This window comes from Monosiga brevicollis, genomic scaffold (assembly GCF_000002865.3).
Source record: "Monosiga brevicollis MX1 MONBRscaffold_9 genomic scaffold, whole genome shotgun sequence".
NCBI classification, from domain to species: Eukaryota; class Choanoflagellata; order Craspedida; family Salpingoecidae; genus Monosiga; species Monosiga brevicollis.
In genome coordinates, this window is record NW_001865046.1 from 184,679 (window position 1) to 204,306 (window position 19,628).

Genomic DNA, 19,628 nt, shown 5'->3' on the forward strand with positions numbered 1-19,628 from the left:
TTGCAAATCCAAGAGACGCGCACGCAGCGTCTGGCACACCTGCATCAGCGCAAAAAGGTCTGCACATCGGGGGGTCGTCAAGCTCGCGGTGCAGCAGGGCTGAGATTGACACATTGCAAGCGGATGCCGAACCTTCAACGCCAAGATAGAAGCAAATTCGACCTAAAACCTCCGTTGGGAAAGCGAGTAGATCCAACGCCATGACTCTGCTCCCACCCGCCTGACAGCGGTGCCCCACCTCGCCGATGTTCAGTGCCCTTGAAAACACACACACACACACACACACGAACTGATCATAAGCATGTCCGCAGTTTTTTTTCTGTTTTTTGTTTGTATTTTTTTCTTCTCACACACACACACACACACACACACACACGAACATCTCAATTTCTTCTTCTCGTGTGTGGAAATGGTTAATCGCGCGAGAGCTGTTGCAAGGCGTCGTCAAAGCCGTGACAGTCATTTTCCTCGGTGCGTGAAACCATGACCGACTCGAACCAAGCAGTATAGTTGGCAACAATGGCTGAAAAAACGTCAGGGTATACGGAGCTCAGATCGGTGGTCTCACCCATATCTGTCTCGAGGTCATACAAGAAGCCCTGCGTGCAAGACGGTTTACACCCTTGGCTATTGTTGACAAACTTCCAGCGCCCATAGCGATAACCGTGCTGGGACGGATTTTGATACATCCAGCCAATGCCGCGCAAATCAAAATCACCCTCGCCTGTCAAAATGGGCATAATGCTCTGACCGTCAAATGCCCACTGTGCCTGACTCGCAGGGCGTTGGACGTCAAGCACATCCATGATGGTGGCCATAAAATCCATGGTCACCACTGTGTCCCAAGACACCATGTTACGTGGCACCACGGCTGGCCAAGACACGATACCTGGCACGCGATGTCCCCCTTCAAAAATGTCACGCTTGCGTCCCCGCAGTGGCCCGGCAGAGCCTGGATAAGTGAGAAAATGCTCGGGCTCACATCGCCCAGCCGCATCTCCGCTGCCCTCGCAGTTGCCCTATGAGCAAGCACGCCGATGATTGGCTGGCCATAGGCATCCAAACACGGTCTTCTGCGTTGATCCTTTCCAACAAGATTCTTCCTCGCGCAAACGGGTTGGATGTCAAGACAAACCTCGGGTCCGTTATCCGTGGTCACCCACATCATGCTAGAATAATACAAAACATAATAAAATGACAAGAGGAACCAAGCCGAAGCAAAAGTCTTGAGTTTGAACAAAGTGCAGCCAAGTTTGAAGAGGGAAATGTGCCCATGCTGCAAGCGAGTCGTTGACCTACGTGTTATTGCGATAACCAAACGTCTCGAGATCAGTTAAGAGGCGACCTACAGCTGCATCAAGCTCGTTCAAACACGCATAAAAGTCCAGCTGGGCGTCACTGTAATTGCCAGGTCGACACGTCCGCCCGGCGGCACAGTCGGCACGTGCTTCAGGGGTTCCAATGTACGGAATCTGGAGGCCAACACACCGGAGCCAATGTGAGGTGGCTTGGGGTGAGTCGGTGCAGCCTGGGAGTTGAGAACCTACATGGCAGTTATGGAAGCTGATTTGAGCCAGAAAGGGCGCCCCATCGCGCCCAGCCAAAAAGTGATAAAAGCTGTCTGTCAGGTACAGTGAATCATCCTGTGGGATGGGCTGCGAGTAGTTGGAGACGGCGTGCGCTGCAGAAGCATTGGGCCACCAGTAGTTGAAGCAGCAGTTGTTGCCGCCCGGCCCTTCCCCGCCTTGGCAATGATTGGTTCCCTCGTAGTGGCCGTAGAGGCAATCCTTTGACCACTCTTGGCGACAGTTGCCTGAAACGAAAAGCCAGTAAGTAAAAGGCATATGACGAGCAGGCGTAACCAACGCGCGAGCAGAGAGGCAAAGGGGAAGCAGGTGACGAGTCGAGAAACTGGCTAAAGATGCAGACGAACAATTGGTTGTTGCGGTGGGTGCCACCTCGACTGTGGCATTGAAGCGATCAAAGCCGTGTGTCACGGGACTGGAGGTCAGACCGCCATATTTTTCGCTGTCGTTGTAGAACGAACCCAAATGCCTACACACCCAAATCGGTCCACGGCCAGACGATAAAGTATCAGGTGTCGTCGCCAAACTAAAATGCCTTTGTAGAATATTTCACCAACCACCAACATTTGTGCGAGACCTTACCATTTGCCTTGAAACATGGAGCCATACTCGGGGTGTGCATCGCGCACGGACTGTCCGATGGTGTATGTGTGATTTGGAGCAAACTGAAAATTCGGAACACACTCGGTCATGTCGCTACAGCCGTAAACGTAGTTGACGCAGTCTCGAAAGTGATTACGCCCCGTCAACACCGTGGCCCTAGGTACATCCGGCCCGTGAGGGTGGGTGGTGGCGAAGGATCAGCGTGTCGCAGGCATACAAAGTGGCACGCACCGAGTGGGGCTACACACGGTGCCACCGGTATGAAAGTCTTGAAACATGACCGATCCTTGGGCCGTGGCAAGTTGATTGAGGTGCGGGGTATTGGCCACTCCACCATTGTCTACATGGCCGCAATCATGGCTCGCTTGAGGATCGCGTTTGCCGAAATTGATCGAGCGGTCTCCTGCGCCTTAATTCCGAGGTGACGGGGATCATTCAAAACTTACAACCAAAATCTGCCCAGCCAATGTCATCCCCCAGCACAAACAGAAAAGAGGGCAAGTTGCTTTCAGCTCCCACACTGCATCCCCCAGCGGCCACCAGCAACAAGCAGCATCCAGCCACCCGTCGCCAAAGAAGACTTCCAGCCACCATGGCGATCCGATCTGCCATGTCAGTGAGAGCACCTTCCCCCCCCCAAGATTTGGCAAACATGACCCGGACAAGCACCTTCAATAACTCTTATAATAACGACAATACTTAACGTTATATACGTTAGTGTTTCTACATCTATTGTTTACACATCGACACCTACCACTTCCTTGTTGACATTACCTATGAATTTTCTGACATTACAAAACGAAAACCGTCTTTAAAATTACAGGATCGTTTTTAATTTTCAAAAAATTCAGGAGAGCAAAAAAAAAAAAAAAACAGAAAATGGCGACACTGGGGGCGGCGGCTTCGCCACCAGGCACGACGCCGAGCAAGGCGGGAACAAGTCCACTGCCAGGACTTCTTGCCATGACTTCGCCTACGGGTAGTGATACGAGTTTGCGGGCCGTGAGCCCGATTGGCCTCTCGACGCCACGAGCTCCCAGTCCCATCACCCGCTCCTTGTCTTCAAAGTTCGTAATCCCGTCAACCGCCATCCTTGTTTCAGGCGACAGGTTTTCAGACAACAAGACTGGGCGTGCCTCATTGTGTTGTTGTTTGACATGCATGGCATTGCAAATGGCGTGTTGCAGAAGCATACGGCGCAAGCAGCGTGGTCCCTCGCTTTGGGGCAAGGCGCGACTCGGTGTCCAAGTCGCAGCCGTGTTCAACGATGTTCAAGCGGAGCGGCAAAAAACGCTGGAAAAGGTCAGGCACAAGCTCTTTGACGCATCAACGCGTTGTCTTTGTCGGCGTCTACCTTCCGTGTGCTCAAATCCGTGCTATTGTTGGGGGCTGGCCGCAGTTTGAACAATTGCAAAACCAGTCGGCTGATAAGCGCCATCTGTTGGAACGCGCCCGGGAGCTCAAATCGTGCGTGGCCCCACGATCGAAGCTCGCGCAACCTTTTTGTTTGTTTGTTTGTTCAGTCGCTCACATTCATTTTTGGTTTTAGATTTCTTGGGCGCTGCCAGGGTGTGCAGCAGCGCTTAGACGACAAGGAACAGCTTTTGCGTGCCAGTGAGATTGATCCCAGCCAAGATGTGGCCTTGGCTCTGCAGAAACACCAGGTCTATACTTTGTGCATGACACTGGCAGTATGCTGTCGAGCCGTTGTCCCCTCCTCCTCCTCCCTCACAGATCCCACCTGTTGAAATTCCTTTTTTCCCTGTCAGTCACTGCTGGCCGAGTTGAAGACCTTTCGCGAGGACTTGGAACAACTTGAAGCTGAAACTCAAGAACAAGTGGCTGCTCAGCATCCTGGCGCCAATCGCTTCCAGGCCGCAACAACCAAGCTCGCTGACTCGCTTGCAACTGTCGAGCAGCTGGCGGACGAGCATGGGTGTGTCTTTCTACTTGTAAGCCTGTGCCGACCTTTTCCGAATGTTCTCACCTCTCTGCCCTCCCCGTGTGCCTGCTCTGCACCATTGTAGCCGTGCGCTGCAAAACTCCACGACTCAGTTTGAGCAATGGGAGGCTCTTCAAAAGCGCCAGCAAACTTTTGACAAGTGGTGTGAGGCAACCCGCGCCAGCATTCTAGCCCACGAACCCGCCGAGGACCTGGCCTCTGCTCGTACGATTGCGCCCGTGGACCACGCCGCGTCCTGACTTTGACTCAAGCATACTCCCTTTTGCCTTCGTCTTCTTACCTGTCCTTTTTCTTTTTCTTTTTTTTTTTTTGTCGGGGTGGGTACAGGCACACAGCGTGAGGCCCACGAACATGCTCGCACCGAGGCACTTGCTGGCCGGGCCAAGTAAGCCAAGGATGTGTTTAGTTTGGCCCGCTGTTTTCAATTGGCACGAGGGGTAACTTGTCATCTGACCGCATTCGCCGATGTTTGCTTAGCCTGGACAAAATTATGGCCGAGGGTCAGCAGCTCATTGCCGATGATCACTACGCTGCCGATCAGGTAGTTCGTCGGCTTGAATGCGCTCCTCTCACACGATGCCCTTGGACTCTAGCGTTTTTTTGACTGAATGTTGGGAACCCAACACCAATAGATTGCTGCAGCTCTGGATCATACAGCCACTTTGTATGCTGCCCTTGAAAAGCTGGCCGAAGAGCGCAGTGTGTTCTATGAGCAAAATTGCTTGTTGCAGGAGTTTCTCAAAACGGCCGACCGCATCGATGAGTGGCTAATTCGTCATGACCAACAGCTGACAGAGGCCTCGCGTGGAGAGACGGTTGAGCAGACACAGGAGCTGTTGAATGCCCATGGTAAGCAATTCAAAGGTTCCATAAAGCCAACATCTCACCTCTTGCTTGACTTGCACGCGCGCACAGACCCCTACTCCTCTACTCTCCACTGTTCAATTTTATTCAAAGCTTGCACAACAAGCTCGGTCTGACCCGAGGCTGGTTGGTCCTTTGCAGGAGAGTTTGAGGCCGACCTACGCGCACAGCAGCAGCGGCTGGAGGAACTGGGCCAGAGCGTGGAGCAGGCTCGCAACGAGCAGCACTTTGACATTGACAACATGCAAGCCATTTTGTACGTTTGTTCATCTGCCTAGCGGCTGATTGTGCTTTGTGTTTTAAATGAAATCTCAAGATCCCAGCTGCTTGAGCGCTCGCTTTCACCGCTTGCTTGAAATGCGTTCACTTAGGATGGACATTACCACCAAAAAGGACCATTTGGTTGCTGCTGCCGCCGCCTACCGGGCCAACGTCGTCGAGTCTGGCCAGTATTTTGAACTACAGGAGCAAATCGAGGAGGTTGGGCCGGCCATCCCTCATGAGACAGGGGCCGTCAGGCAGTATCTAGAAAGGCTACGCGACACCGGATCTCACTCGCCTCTATTATGTTAGACAATGGATTTCATTACGGAGCAGATGAAGCAAGCCGCGGCCGAGACATACCGTGACCTACCTTTAGTGGAAGCCCACCAACTCCAGCACCGTGCCAACGGGGTCACGATTGAAGGGTATCGTGAGGCTGTGGCTCAACACTCGGAGCGGGCCGATTCCTTGATCGCGAATGGTCATTTTCGCGGTGAGGACTTACGTGAGCTTTCCGCGCGCCTGCAAGAGCATTGGGCCGAGCTCCTCAAGGCACACGAATGCAAGGGTCGCCGTTTGCAAGAAGCTGAGCACTTGGTCTCTTTTAACAGAGGTGCGTACAACCTGCGACCTCAGCCCGCTCCATTTTGCAAGTTCCAGGCTCTACTCATCGGCACCTGTCATACGGCTTCCCGTTTCTCTTGTCTTCCCGTTTCTCTTTTGTCATCGATCCTTTAGATTTTACCGATTTGGAAACTTGGCTTGACTCACTCGAGCGCTACGTTGCCTTGCCGGACTTGGGCCATGTCCGTTCCGTTCCGTTCATGTCAACAATCCTTTATGTATGACCTGCCAATAGGCTTTGCTCAACGGTTTGTTTGCCACATGTATGCTGGAAAATCATGCAGGACGTTCCGAGTGCCGAGGAATTGGTCAAGGAACACGAGGAGCATGAAAGTGAATTGGCTTCACGTTCAGGCGCCATGCAGGCCCTGCGCCAGCAGGTACGCGGTCTCATGTCTTTGCAGAGTCGGGTGGACCCATCTGACTATGGATTCTCAATGGGATGCTCACTGGATCATGCTCACTGGGACGGGATAGGCCGTCAAATTTGGGGAAGAGGAACACTTTGCTGCGGAAGATTGCCACCAACGGTGTGTAGCGCTGCGTGACTCAACCAACTTTGTCCCCTCTGTTGTATCACAACATGCAGACGAACGATTGGTTCACCAATCGCTTCTCTCGTATTTGCTCGCTCTTCTTGCTTGATCTGATTTGTTCATTTTGTTCTTGTTTTTTGTTTTTTGTTTTTGTTTTTTTGCCCTTTTGCTGTTTTCCTCCTGTGTTGCTCAGGACCAAGCTTCTGGAGGAGCGCATGGAAGACATGCTGGACCCGTTTGTTGCCCGAGGTGAAAACTTATCCGCAAGTCTGGAGCTGCAGCAGTTTCTGCTCGCCGTTCGTCGCCAAGGTTGGTGTTGTCAATGATATCATATGTGAACTTGAAACAAGTTTGGAGCAGATCGACGCCTGTTCCTCAACTCAATTCTCGGCGAATGCCCTGAACGCTGGTTTCTGCACCTGCAGAAGCATGGATTCAACTCAAAGCACCGTTGGTGCACAGCGAGGACTATAGCCAAACACTGCTAACGGCCAAGAGTCAACTGCATCGGTTCAATGTACGCGCAGTGGGGGTGAACTTGATGTCGCTCTCTGTCATGGCTTGTCCTTATGTGGGACCATAAGATCACCATCGTGCAGGCCAATGACGACCGTACTGCATCGCATGACAGGGACTCGAGGCCGAATTACAGACACATGAAAAAAGTATTCAGGATATTCAGGCCCGAGGCACCAAGCTGGCCGAAGAAGGGCACTACGCTGTAGCACAGATTCAAGAACGACAAACGGGCTTGCTCAAGCAGTGGGATCAGCTTTTGTTGGACGCCAAGTTTCGCCATCAGGTATGGGCTCAACAAAGTGCTCAATGGACACGCTCTGTGACAGCCTGCGATGACCCACATTGACATTGCCCAGCACCTGGTTTTAACACGTGTGATGTGCTTAGAAATTGGGCGAAAACCTTGAACTGCAACAGTTCCTGGTGGACCTCCGCCAAACGGAAGCCTCCTTGCAAGGCGTTGCCGAACAGCTTGCCCTGCCTGCCGTAGCACAGACAGTGAAAGAAGCCAAGGTATGTGCCTTCGCTCATGTGTGAGCCCTGCTGCCTCTCGGGGGCCCCGCCAAGGCCTCGGTTTTTGTCTGTAGCAAAGCAGCAAATTTCTTCTCAACCTCACGACTGCACTTGGCACTCATGAAACGCATGGGTCATATGCAGTTGTTGCAAGCACGTCACACGGAGACTGCGCGGCAGTTGGAGTCATTGGAAGCGCCGCTCCAGCATTCCCGGCAATGGCAGTGCGTCGATGCGTGTTCCCCTTGAGACGATCAGCCAAGCCACACACACACACACACACACACACACACACACACACACACAACACACACAGCACTCATATTTGGACCTGTGCCATCATTGATCTAGTGAGCAACTGGCTGCGAAAAGTAGTCTGGGCTGTGAAACCACCGCCAAATTGGTGGCAAGCGCACAGCATCAATTTGATCGTCTACGACAACAAGCCAACGCTCGGAGCGCCGAAATCAGTGATGCTATGAAAGCGCTGTTGTTTGAAGAAGAGGTTTGCCGTTGCCACCAGACAATCTGCCGCTCAGCCGTACCCAGTCCACACAGCCCCTGACCATGCCCGCTTGTTCCGTAGGCCGAGGAGGTTTTGGATTGGATACAAGGCGGGATGGAGGAGGCCGGCTCCACGGAGCTAGGTGAGTGTTTTACAAGTCTGCTGCTGCTTTGTGTGTCCCCATTGCTTGTATTGGAGTCGGCTTACCACCGTTCCAACATAGGAGAGGATGTTGATGCATGTGAGCAGCTTCGCAAAGAGTTTGCTGACTTTGCACAAGAGCAACTCAAGGGTGGATCGCGCGTCGAACGCATCGATCGCAAGGCCAACAAGCTTGCCGGCAATGCCAGCTACTCAAGCGTGAGCGAGCTGAACACTCGTGTTCAGGGCGGATGGGCCAAGCTGCAAGATTTGATTGCAAAACGGTCGGTTTCCTGCCACCAAAGTGAGAGTGGCTAACTCTGTTCATTGTGATACACTCATGGGATATGTGGCTTTGGAAAACGCTTGGTCAACAGCCTGAAGATGTTGGAAAACGCCGCGGCCATGCTTACGGTACGACCAACAGCATTTTGAGGGCATGGTATTTGGCAAACAAAGTTCACCTCTTTTGTTGTGCTGGCTGCGCTCACTCATTTTGTTGCTCGGCAGTTTCATCGCGATGCAGATGATACCATGGATTGGATCGCGGGCAAGGAGCGTGAACTGGATGCAGGTTAGACCTGCTGCGCTTCAATGCACCTCACATAATGACTCCTTGACTCAAGCCTCTGTCAATGTTATTCTCTCGCACGTGGCGCCGGGGGCCACGCACAGGTGACTTGGGCGTAAACACGGGCAGCGTTGCTGTGCTGCAACGTAAGCACGAGGCCCTGGAACGAGATCTGCAAGTTCTTGGCAAGAAGCTTGAGCATCTCTTTGGCGAGGTGAGTAGCTTGCAGTGAGGCGCGGATCGTCGTTGCTCTACCCATAATTTGACACCGTTTCAAAATTTGGGCTGTTCCTCATGGGGCCCCTGCGTGTCAGGCCGGTCGACTGGTAGCCCTTCATCCTAGCCATTCCCAAGCAATTACCAAGAAGCAGGCTGACATGGCCAGGCGCTGGGAGGTGATGCAAGCGACGGCTGAGCAGCGGCGCAGAGCCCTGGAGCTCATGCATGAGTTTTTCAGCTTCAAGGAAAATGCTCAGTACGTTTGCTGCTGCTGCGATCCATCCAGTTTGTGGGCTTTTGTGAGCTTTTTCTCCTTCTTGATCTGATCGCTTCTGATTATTTCTGTACATCGTGGCTTGTGAAAACAGGGAACTCTTGGCTTGGTTTGAGCGCATGCAAAATAACATTGCGCACGTGCAGCCAATCATCGATTTGGCCGGTTTGTTGGCGTTTCTCCCTGCTTTTACTTGCTTACTCGTGTTGAGTGGTGGCACTGATACCGTAAACCTGCGCGTTGACTCGTTGATCCAGATGCCGAGCGACGCTTGCAGGCCCATGTTGAGCTGCGCCTTACTATCGAAGCGCAGCAGGATACGGTGAACCGCATCTTGGACAAAGGCGAGGAGTTACTTGGCATCGAGGCCACTCGGGATGAGAACATCCGTGCGCTGCTAACGGAGGTAGTCTTTTGACTTTGCGTGCATGACTTTGTCGTCTCCGCGCCACTTCTTGCATCTACACAGTTCTGTTGCTCTCTCATGCATTTGCCCACTTAGATTGGTGACGCTCAAGAAAGCCTGTCGGTGACCTGGGATCACTTCAACGAGCTGTATCAAGAAGGTGTTTTTATTCAAGAGTCTGTTCGCGAGGCAACCGAGGTATGTGTTTTTCCCAAACTCCAAGCAGGAAGAACAACAATCACAGCATTATTTGGCTTTACCAGAATATTACTTATGCATCCAGCTGGCTTGACGATTTGGTTACGGCGTGCTTGCATTTGATGGTAGCTTGAAGCTTGGATGGATGAGCAGCAAGCGATGCTTGCCATGGATGCAGGACATAGCGAGCACGAGTAAGCGTGTATCTCATTTCTCCCCTTGCTCGCATTCATTGGAATTCACGCGTCACGAACCCTTCCATTTTGCCTAGATGGAAGGTGTTTGAGGAGTTTCAACAGCGCATGGAAGCACAGGAGGCCAGTGTAAGTGAAGCGCATGGACCGGGCCCGATGGACGCGCCCAAAAGCGTGGCAAGAGTAAATGTGTGGTGCTCAGCCCCTTGGTGTGCGCTGCTGAACAGGTGCAACGCTGGACGTCGGTCATCGATGAAATTGCTGATGAGTTGCAATCAGGCGAAGTTCAGGGCCTGTACCGCCAGCACGGTAGCGATTCCCTCCGTCGTGGATCGGTCTTCACAGTGCGTACATGCCTGTTGCTCAGACACGGGTGGCCAACACGCTGGTTGTGAGGCTGCCTCACCACCTTCTTGCCTTGTTCCTGCTCTTACTGTGTGTGCATGGTCTGTATGTTCGTCTTGCTTTCTTTGCTTTTCATTTTTCGTTTTGTCTTTTTGTGTTTTAGGCAGCAAAGAAGCGCCCGACCATGGATTCGATGACTCGCCGCCGACCCTCAATGATGACTTCTCGTCATGGCTCAGTGGATTTTTCTACCATGCGAGAAGATGCGCGCCAACAGCTGCCGAGTACGTGTTCTGTGATTTGACGTTTTGGAGTGGCACCCACTATGACCCAAGATCACTTGAGCTTTCCTTCGATCATTTGAGCTTTCCTTCCTCGTGTGTTTTGTTTCAGATGGCTCAAACAAGGACGGGAAGATGGCCTCTCCAACGCGACCAGCAGACAGCTTGCCACGAAGCAGCATTGTTGCGGCAGGTCCCCGCTCGCTGGGTGGCCAATCCTCTCTCTCTTCGACTGTGCTGGCTGCTGGACCTGCAGACCCGCCCTCGGCACCTACCCAGGTGCCGAACCTCGAATCAACCAGCAAGCCAGAATCTGCAACAATGCATGGTGCGCAGGTGCCTTCAACGGCACCATTGACTGGCATGATTGAGGAACAAGAAGAAGAGGAAAACGTGGGAGCGCACGACGAGGCGGACGCCTTGTCGGCGGCCCCGCCGCCGCTGCCGGAGAAATCGCCTGCCTCATCGCGTAGCGCATCTCCCTTACCAAAGAATGTACGTGACGAGTACATTATGGTCGACACGGACGGCCCAGCCAACACTGATGCTTTAGAAGAGCCAGCTTCAGACCCTGCACTTGAAGCTGTGTTAGAGTCAATTCCTGATGCAGCGCCCCATGCAGCGTCAAAGCCCAATGTTTCTGTATCCGGCTTTGCGCCAGCCCCTGCCCCTGCAAGTGGCACATCAGCTGCCACGCGCACCTTGCCCGCCGTACGGCGGGGATCAGGCTCAGAAAGCCCGCGCACTGGTCGAGCTCTTCCACAACCTCCAGGGCAAGGCCAGCGCAGCAGCTCTGCCAGCCCACAGACCATGACAGTGAACGCCCTTGCGGCCCCGCCGGTCTCGCTGGCCCGAGATGCAAGCTCGCCCCTCAGCTCGGGCCATGGCGCTGAAGGCCACGAATCATTTGGGGAGGGCGACATGACTGACACCAAGTTCCTGGGCGCCGGCTCCCAGTCCTTACCAACTCAACACCCAACTGCCACAGTCGCCTCGCCTGCCAGCGTACCGCCACCCGCAGTACCTGCACCCCAGAACGAGGAGGATGATGACGATGACGATTGGGATGATCTCATCTAAGCTCGCTCGCGCAACCAGCCTTTCAGCACAAGCGATTGAGTTTCAATTATGACATCCGCACGCAATGTCCCGCCTTCTTCCGCTCGCTGCTATAATTCTTCTGTGCTTCACATGCATGCTCCACAATCAATGTCGTTCGTTACAAAATGGAGCCCTTGGCTCGTGCCAGCCACCCCATATCTACATGTGCTTCATTACGAGAGCCGTGCTGACAATTATTCTTCTCGTTCCCGTTGTAATTTATGCACTTGTTGTCGACGTCTAAGGCACTCTTACGCTAAATATTACCAAGTTGTCGCAGCGTTTTTGGCGGTTATATTGCTTTCACCATCCATGACATCGACACGGCCTTGATCTTGCATCGTAGCACGCAGAGAGCCCTCCCACACGCTCACGTCTTGCCACTGCCCGCCCTCCGTGATACTGCCCAGTGGTCTCGCACCATTTGTTCCTGTTTAACATTTTTCACTGGCAGAGGACGCGGCACGCGTCGTGCAACATCTGCCGATTCTTCGCCGACCCCTCTCTTCTTGCTACTGGGGTGCTGACGTGTGTCCAAGTGAGTCCTGGCTGGAGAACTAAGCGCGCTTGTTTCTTCATTGGGCGCGTTGGACATTATCTACACTGCCTTTGTGGACCGTTCCTCCACTCACCTGCCCTCGGTCACTTTGACGATACCTTGCATACGTGCGCCTCCCCCCCCCCCTCCCCTCCCCCCGAAGAGCTTCAACCCGCGCCCCACGCGAGATCCGAGCGCTTTTTGATTGGCTGGCCGTATTGGCTACCGCAAGCATGGCACCCAGAAAGCATGTCAAGCCTGAGCAACAGGACTCGGATGCCATGTCTAGCTCATCTGAAAACAGTGAGGGTGATAGCCGTGACTCGGACTCTGAGACAGCTCACTGCAAGTGCCCTGACTGCATCGAGAGAGCTTGTAAGCCCCATCCCCCAGCTTTGAATGGCCTGGAATGCAATCGTCTGCTCAGCAGCTGCTTTTTCTTTTGGCACTTGCAATGTAGCTGAGCCTCCAGTGCGCCGCCGTTGGCGTGCCCTACGCCAACTGGTTCAAGAAGGTCGCTCGGACCGCCTACAACGCGAGATTGGCATCTCCATGCGCTATCTGCACGCAGACCACAAAGATGTCACTGAGATTCGCAAGGTACCGCACGCTCACCAGCCGCTTCTTGCTTGATGCGCGCATATTCCCTTACCCCGGTGCCTGGGGATCACAGCTGAAGTTAATGTTCAACCGCCACATTCATTTGAGCATGGGCAAAGTTCTGCCCATTGCGTCCAAGACGGACTTTTTCCTGGCCTTGGCAATGACCGTACGCGACAGCCTCATGGAATCTTGGCTCAAAACCTCGGTGACCTACGCAGAGGTTGATCCGCGTCGTGGCTATTACCTAAGGTGCGTTTCATTGGCCTGCATGAAGTGTCGCAAATCTGAGAGGCGATCGCCAGGCGGGTCTCACCTGGTGTTTGTGTGCGACTCATCAATCAATAAAGTATGGAATATTTGATGGGTCGAACGCTACACAACGCCATCGGCAACTTGGGCTTGAATAAGGAAATTCAAGAAGCCTTGCACCAGGTCTAGCCCTCTTGCCGATTTTATCCTTTCTCTTTCTCTCAAACTCTCTCTCTGTCTTTCTTTCTTTCTCTCTCTGACTTGAGTCGCGCATATGGTCTTGACTCGTGACCAAACCCCCTCCTCTTCTACAGTTGGGCCTGCGCATGGAGGCGCTGCGAGAATGCGAAAGAGATGCTGGCCTGGGCAACGGCGGTTTGGGTCGACTGGCCGCCTGCCTCATGGACTCGTGCGCCACCATGCAAATGCCGGTCACCGGCTATGGCCTCCGCTGTAAGCGCAGATCTAGTTATTGCGGCGAACATGCCTTGTAGGTTGCCCTACTGCAGCTCACAAACCTATCTGCTGGCTATTAGATGAGTATGGCATTTTTCAGCAAGAAATCAACGAGCATGGAGCTCAAGTTGAGCTACCAGATGACTGGCTGGCCAAAGGCAACCCCTGGGAGATTCATCGACCAGACTTTTTGCAACAAGTGCAATTTTACGGTGCGAGGTTTCACAACTACTCATTCAACTAACTCGTTGCAGCTTCGACTTGCTCTGGCCCTTGAACGACCGCCATCTCACTTACATACATACCTAGGCCGAGTGGAGGTGCATGGTGGCCGTCGCGTGTGGGTGGACACCCAAACGCTAGACGCGGTCCCTTACGATGTCCCCGTACCAGGGTGAGGCTGTGCGACCTCGCACTCCATCAATTTGGTAGCCTTAACACACTTCCTGCCGCTGCAAAGACCCCTCTCATCCTGGCGTCGGATTTTAGATATCATAACGCCACCATCAACACGGTGCGGCTTTGGGCAGCCCAAAGCAACTGCAAGTTTCAATTTGACCAGTTTCAAGCGGGCAACTACAGTAAGTCACCACTCGAGGCGGTCATTTGGCGATTACAACAGCAACCTTTGCTGGGACTTGATTTTGTTGGTGTAACACAATTGCAGTTGAAGCCGTGCTCAAGCGCAACCAAGCCGAAAGCCTGTGCCGTTGCCTCTACCCCAACGACGCTCTCATGCGTGGCAAGGAGCTGCGTCTCAAGCAAGAATATCTCCTCGTCTCAGCCAGTCTTCAGGTGTGCCGACGTGTAACGTGTCTTCATTCAAAACACACTTTCGGCTCTCATGTCATCGCCACCGTCGTTTTGCACAGGACATTATTTCTCGCTACAAAGGCGCCGTCTTGCACACATGCGACTCGCACACACGCCGCTGGAACATCCGCCAAAATTTGGACGCACTTCACGAAAAGGTCGGAACGATTGAGTTCGGTTCTCTCATAGTCATGCCTCTGCAAGCGCATCCTCGGGTCACTCTCTGTATGTGGCTTCTCAGGTGGTCATCCAGCTCAACGACACCCACCCAGCCCTAGCCGTCCCGGAGCTGATGCGCCTGTTGTTGGACACGGAAGATATGCCTTGGGACCAAGCTTGGGCCATCACGCAAAAGTGCTGCGCTTACACCAACCACACACTCCTGCCCGAGGCACTGGAGGTTTGTTTCCTTGGCGGACTTGGTTCCCACTTGCGTGCCGTAGGATCTGACGTTCGGTGAGACCTGACGAGTCACGTGTTTGGGCGTAGCGTTGGTCGGTTGAGCTATTGCACCACGTGCTGCCCCGCCACTTGGAAATCATCTACGAGATCAATCAGCGCTTTTTGGATGGGCCAGTGCGTAAAAAGTTTGGGGCAGATGATCATAAGCGTCGCGAACTGAGCATTGTCGAAGAACAGCCCGAACGGGTGGTCAACATGGCCAAGCTCTGTGTGGTGGCCTGCTTTGCCGTGAATGGCGTAGCGGCCATTCACAGTCGCTTGCTTAAATCGGACACCTTTGCTGCGTACATGCCCTTGTTTGAGAGCAAGTTTACCAACAAGACCAATGGAGTGACTCCACGCCGTTGGCTGCTGCATGCCAACCCAGACCTGTCTGACCTCATTTCAAAGCACATTGGCACTGAATGGCCCACGCACTTGGACCAGCTGGAGAAGCTGAACGAATTTGTGGAGGATGAAGCCTTGCTGCGTGAGCTCTTGGCCATCAAGCGGCGCGCCAAAAAGTCTTTTGCCGCTTTTGTAAGTCCAGTGCTCGGGACCAGGAGAAACATAAAAGGAAGCACTTATGTTTGAGGCACAGGCATGAGCCATTAGAGCCTTGGTGCTTTCTCATTTAGCTATTGGACGCATCGTGTTAATGTCACCCTCATGCCAATTCTTCAATAGATCAGGGGCAAGTGGGGCATTGACATTCATCACGGACATCTCTTTGATTTTCAGGTGCGTTGCTTTTTCAGTTTTAAGACGCTTCACTTGGTTTGAGCGCAATGCCTGGCTTGATCGCTTTTGAAGCACCCATTGACCCGGCTTTGCACTTGTCTCTTATTTTTCTCTGTGCTCGACGCTGGCATGGATGATGCGTGGATAGGTCAAACGCATTCATGAGTACAAGCGACAGCTGCTCAACCTTTTGCACGTCATTCATCTGTACCTGACGATCAAGGTGCGTGTACACACCATGCCTGGCGTTGAGCGCGCTGCGATACTGTTCTGGATGAGCGCTCGATTGACATTCGGCGCACGGATCTAGGATGGTGGCTTTGTGGCCAAGCGGGTAGTATTTATTGGGGGCAAGGCGGCACCCGGCTATGCCCGTGCCAAGACCATCATTCAGCTCATTAACAACGTTGCACGCGGTCGGTCTTTTTGTTTTATGGAACACGTCAAACCACACTTCGTTGGGAATGGCCCTGGTGACATTGCCTCACCACGCGGCATCTGCGCTTGAGGTCCACAGTTATCAATGCAGATCCAGACACAAACGATGTGCTCAAGCTCGTATTTTTGCGAAATTACGACGTGACATTGACGGAAAAGCTGCTGCCGGCAGCTGACTTGTGCCAGCAAATCTCCACCGCCGGCAAGGAGGCCAGCGGCACCTCCAATATGAAGGTCAGCTCGCCCCTGCAAGAAGCATGTGACAAGTGGCTGTCCAGAAGAGTTTATCCGTTGGCCTCACACACAACTTGCACATAGTTTCAACTCAACGGTGTGCCGATCGTCGGCACCATTGATGGCGCCAACGTGGAGATTTTGGATCGCGTCGGAGAGGATGCGTTTTTCCGTTTTGGTCATACGGTGGAAGAATTGCAGGAGCTTCGTCACAGGTCGGTCGCTTGATTATGTTTCTTTATCGAGTCGCGATTCGCCCTGTGCTCACATCCACCCGCATTTGTCACGATGGGCTACATGCACGTGATGGCAGCTACAACCCAGCTCAGCTCGTCGAAGAACAGCCCACGCTGCGCCGTGTTTTGCGTCTCATCGAGTCTGGAACATTCCATCCACCGGGCGATGAGGCTGGCGGCCAGGCCTTTGAAGATTTGGCACGTGATTTGCGTGAGCGAGACGAGTACTTTCTGGTCGCCGACTTTGAATCCTACTGTGCCACACAAGCGCGTGTGGCCCAACTGCATGGTGCTGACCCCTTGAAGTGGGCACGCCTGATGCTGCGCAACATTGCTTGTGGCGGTACGCCTCGTTTGCAACCCCTGGTCACGTCCACACAAACCAACATTATGCTCACAACCTGTAAAACTTTGTTGAACTGATGCAGGCTTCTTCTCCTCCGATCGCACGATCCGGGATTACAACAAGGATATCTGGCACCTCCCAACGAACATTGTGCCCCGTGTCCGACTGGAGCAAGCCACTTTCTAAGGGATCAGCTGCCCATAATAACCACCGAGTCTCTTGTTGATATGGCTCACACGCACACACACACACACACACACACACACACACACACACACACACACACGCACACACGAACCATAAAGAATTTCAACACGAAAATAAATTCATCGCCCACACGCTCTTTTTTTGTTGAAAGAACCCAAAAAAAGAGGACTGTCCGCTTAACTCAACACACTCGAGAAAATAATTTTCTCTCAAATTTTTTGACACACACAGACCAAGGGTCGAGTGCGCGCAAGGTTGCGCGAGGGTGCCCGTAGACGGCTTTTCGGACCAGCGACATGCCGCCGCGGCGCAGCCTGCGCGAGCAGCTGCGGGCTGCGGTTTCCAGTCCCATTGATCGTGTTGTCTTCAAGGCCACTGACAACACAGCAGCTCGCCCCAAGCAGAAACATGTTGAACGTACGTCTCGTTGACCTACTCATGAAAAGCCGGAGCAGCCGAGTCGAATCGACTCACCTTTGATCCTACTCCGGCTGGGCTGCTAGATTTGATTCACCTCTCCTATCATGAGCATTTTGATGCCCAGGAATATGTTGCCATCCTGCGCCGCCGCTACGAAGCCCCCACCAGTACCGGGCTCACAATGGCCAAGGCGCTCGCCCTCACCCACAGCCTGATGAATAACTCCTCCCAGGTATAGATCTTCTTGCCGCCGACGAGAGATGAACAGGAGAGACTTGGCATGCTACCATTTGATCATCGTTCGTGCTCTGCACGCAGCCTCACCCGTTGCATCTTGTCCTTGACTTTGATTGGGATCTTTTCAAAAAAAAAAATAGCGCTTGTATCAATGCATGGCGACAGAAGCCCCGCTTTTTCGTGCCCAGCCAGAGCGTACGTCCAAATCGCCGTCCAAGCCAGTCGCACTGCCAAAGCATTTGGCAGTGCGGGATCAAACTTGCCGGGTCTGATCCAATGTGACGACGCACGCACATGCCAATTCAGGTCTGCCCGAGTCTTTCTTGCGCCAGTATGGCGAGTTTCTCGACCAGCGGTGAGTCCCGAGACAATAAAGGCCCAACCACACGACAGACACGCGGCAGAGCTCCGTCCCGCCTCTGATCTGACCCTTGCTTGCCGCATGCACTAACATTGTTCGCCGCATGCACTGGACATCAGCCTGCTCAACTACGTTCGCATGGCGGAAGACCCCTTTCGCAAGTCGACTCGTCTCACGTATGATCCAGCCAGCTTGCGTGGACTTTTATGATGCTCCAACTACGCACCAAACCCCTCGCTCGACACATGTGCTTGTCCTGCCATTGTGTCGCGTGATTCTTGAGGCATACTTTTTGTTGGCAATTCGTCGCTGCATGTCGCGTACTGGTCACATCGATGGACTGCCGGCCGTTGTTTTCTATCAATGCTATTATCCTCATCTCTGCAGGCGGCCCAATTTTGAGGCTGAGATTGAGGATGGGCAGGCTCAGACCTTTCCCTTGTTAACGACGGTGCGTGTGTCTTGCCTCCAGGCTACAACACTGCTCTTCAAAGCATGCTTCAAACAGTGTGGCACATGTTCATGCGCAACCTCGTTGCTCTTTGCAGACCTTGGAGCTTGCCGAGCACCTTGTTGCATGTGAGGTAGGTTTCGCGATCTCAACCATATGCCCCGTCTCCAAGAGGCCTTGATGAGGGTATGTCTCAACCTGTTGTGCGATGACTTGGGGTTTTAGGCTGTCTTTGTGTCCATCAGCTCCGACCTCAACCAGGTTGGTGGTCCACGCTCCACGGCACCCAGCCTTTGCCGCGTCCAAACTCAAGTTGCCGCACGAGAAGAAAGGGCGACTCTTTGCTCCCGTGGCCCAAAGCAATGGCATAGTCATTCGCCCTCATATTGAGTCGCTCGCCGCTTTGCCACTAGTACATTGCCAAAATGTTGCTGCGCGACCTGCGCGAAATCCTGGTCCCCCTGGTAGACATGTACGCCGTTGTGGCAGGTGAGTCGCCTGTTTCCAAGCCCTGACCATGCAGGCCATCTGGACCGCAGGCTTTCCCTTGACCACGAGGTTTGTTTTGCGCAGAACGGTTTTTTCAGCAACCAAAGATGCGGGCGCAAAAGCTATTGGTCCTGTACAAGCGCTTCAGCAGCGTCTGTACGCGCGCGGACGGCTTTCTCGAAGCATGCACGCGTGCGCGTAAGTATTCGTCTCCATGGCACATGACACTTGTCAAACTACGCGCCATTCATCTGCTTCTGTTTTTGTGCAGAACTACTCGCCGGCAGTGGTAACATGGCTCAGCTCGCGGCGGTAGGCAACTGAATACTTGAGCGTGCCAGACTGGCGCAAGGTGGCTTGTTTTCTGGCCAATTTTGCTGGCACTGTTGGGGCTCGGCACGCCAAATCTCACGCGCACGCCTCACGCGCACGCCTCACTCACGTGCGTTCATGCACATCTTAGGGCCCTACCAAATTGCTGTCGCTGATGGAACACCACGTGAGCCAGTACTATCAGCGAGTATCCTCCAGAAAAGGCAACCAGAAGTCGGCCTCGTCGGTGAGCTCTTCTGAGCCCAGTCATTCGGTCACCACTCCGTTCGACGTGGAGCAATTTCAAGACCAAGCAGGCACGTGATGCCCCGGTCAATGCCACAAATTT

The 19,628-nt window shown here is 53.4% G+C and overlaps 4 protein-coding genes across 4 annotated transcripts; 3 read left to right on the forward strand and 1 right to left on the reverse strand.

Annotated features, from left to right (window-relative positions):
• Window positions 1-413: 413 nt before the first annotated feature.
• MONBRDRAFT_7910 (uncharacterized protein) lies at window positions 414-2,783 on the reverse strand (the record flags this gene model as incomplete). The annotated part of the gene is made up of 5 exons (XM_001745577.1): window positions 414-1,019; window positions 1,136-1,169; window positions 1,300-1,472; window positions 1,548-1,813; window positions 2,636-2,783. 5 exons carry the CDS (start codon window positions 2,781-2,783, stop codon window positions 414-416), a joined length of 1,227 nt encoding a protein of 408 aa, XP_001745629.1.
• Window positions 2,784-3,068: 285 nt separating this feature from the next.
• MONBRDRAFT_32268 (uncharacterized protein) lies at window positions 3,069-11,827 on the forward strand (the record flags this gene model as incomplete). The annotated part of the gene is made up of 35 exons (XM_001745432.1): window positions 3,069-3,256; window positions 3,377-3,491; window positions 3,589-3,656; window positions 3,739-3,880; window positions 3,959-4,125; window positions 4,217-4,356; window positions 4,480-4,537; window positions 4,630-4,693; window positions 4,785-5,001; window positions 5,158-5,272; window positions 5,388-5,496; window positions 5,590-5,893; window positions 6,019-6,086; window positions 6,189-6,284; window positions 6,382-6,434; window positions 6,634-6,749; window positions 6,866-6,957; window positions 7,072-7,242; window positions 7,347-7,472; window positions 7,617-7,696; window positions 7,824-7,977; window positions 8,059-8,119; window positions 8,201-8,402; window positions 8,496-8,532; window positions 8,629-8,692; window positions 8,794-8,903; window positions 9,004-9,164; window positions 9,277-9,347; window positions 9,440-9,588; window positions 9,685-9,786; window positions 9,916-9,980; window positions 10,058-10,109; window positions 10,208-10,324; window positions 10,489-10,609; window positions 10,719-11,827. The coding sequence occupies 35 exons, from the start codon at window positions 3,069-3,071 to the stop codon at window positions 11,684-11,686; spliced, it is 4,923 nt and encodes a 1,640-aa protein (XP_001745484.1). The 3' UTR covers window positions 11,687-11,827.
• A 1,100-nt stretch (window positions 11,828-12,927) lies between these two features.
• Window positions 12,928-16,988, forward strand: MONBRDRAFT_32269 (uncharacterized protein; the record flags this gene model as incomplete). The annotated part of the gene is made up of 17 exons (XM_001745433.1): window positions 12,928-13,097; window positions 13,196-13,280; window positions 13,412-13,550; window positions 13,634-13,765; window positions 13,863-13,947; window positions 14,043-14,134; window positions 14,221-14,350; window positions 14,426-14,452; window positions 14,556-14,766; window positions 14,856-15,347; window positions 15,495-15,548; window positions 15,697-15,771; window positions 15,859-15,964; window positions 16,066-16,220; window positions 16,305-16,435; window positions 16,534-16,799; window positions 16,885-16,988. The coding sequence occupies 17 exons, from the start codon at window positions 12,928-12,930 to the stop codon at window positions 16,986-16,988; spliced, it is 2,454 nt and encodes an 817-aa protein (XP_001745485.1).
• A 317-nt stretch (window positions 16,989-17,305) lies between these two features.
• MONBRDRAFT_7913 (uncharacterized protein) lies at window positions 17,306-19,291 on the forward strand (the record flags this gene model as incomplete). The annotated part of the gene is made up of 5 exons (XM_001745434.1): window positions 17,306-17,426; window positions 17,513-17,661; window positions 18,892-18,967; window positions 19,052-19,165; window positions 19,239-19,291. 5 exons carry the CDS (start codon window positions 17,306-17,308, stop codon window positions 19,289-19,291), a joined length of 513 nt encoding a protein of 170 aa, XP_001745486.1.
• Window positions 19,292-19,628: the final 337 nt, after the last annotated feature.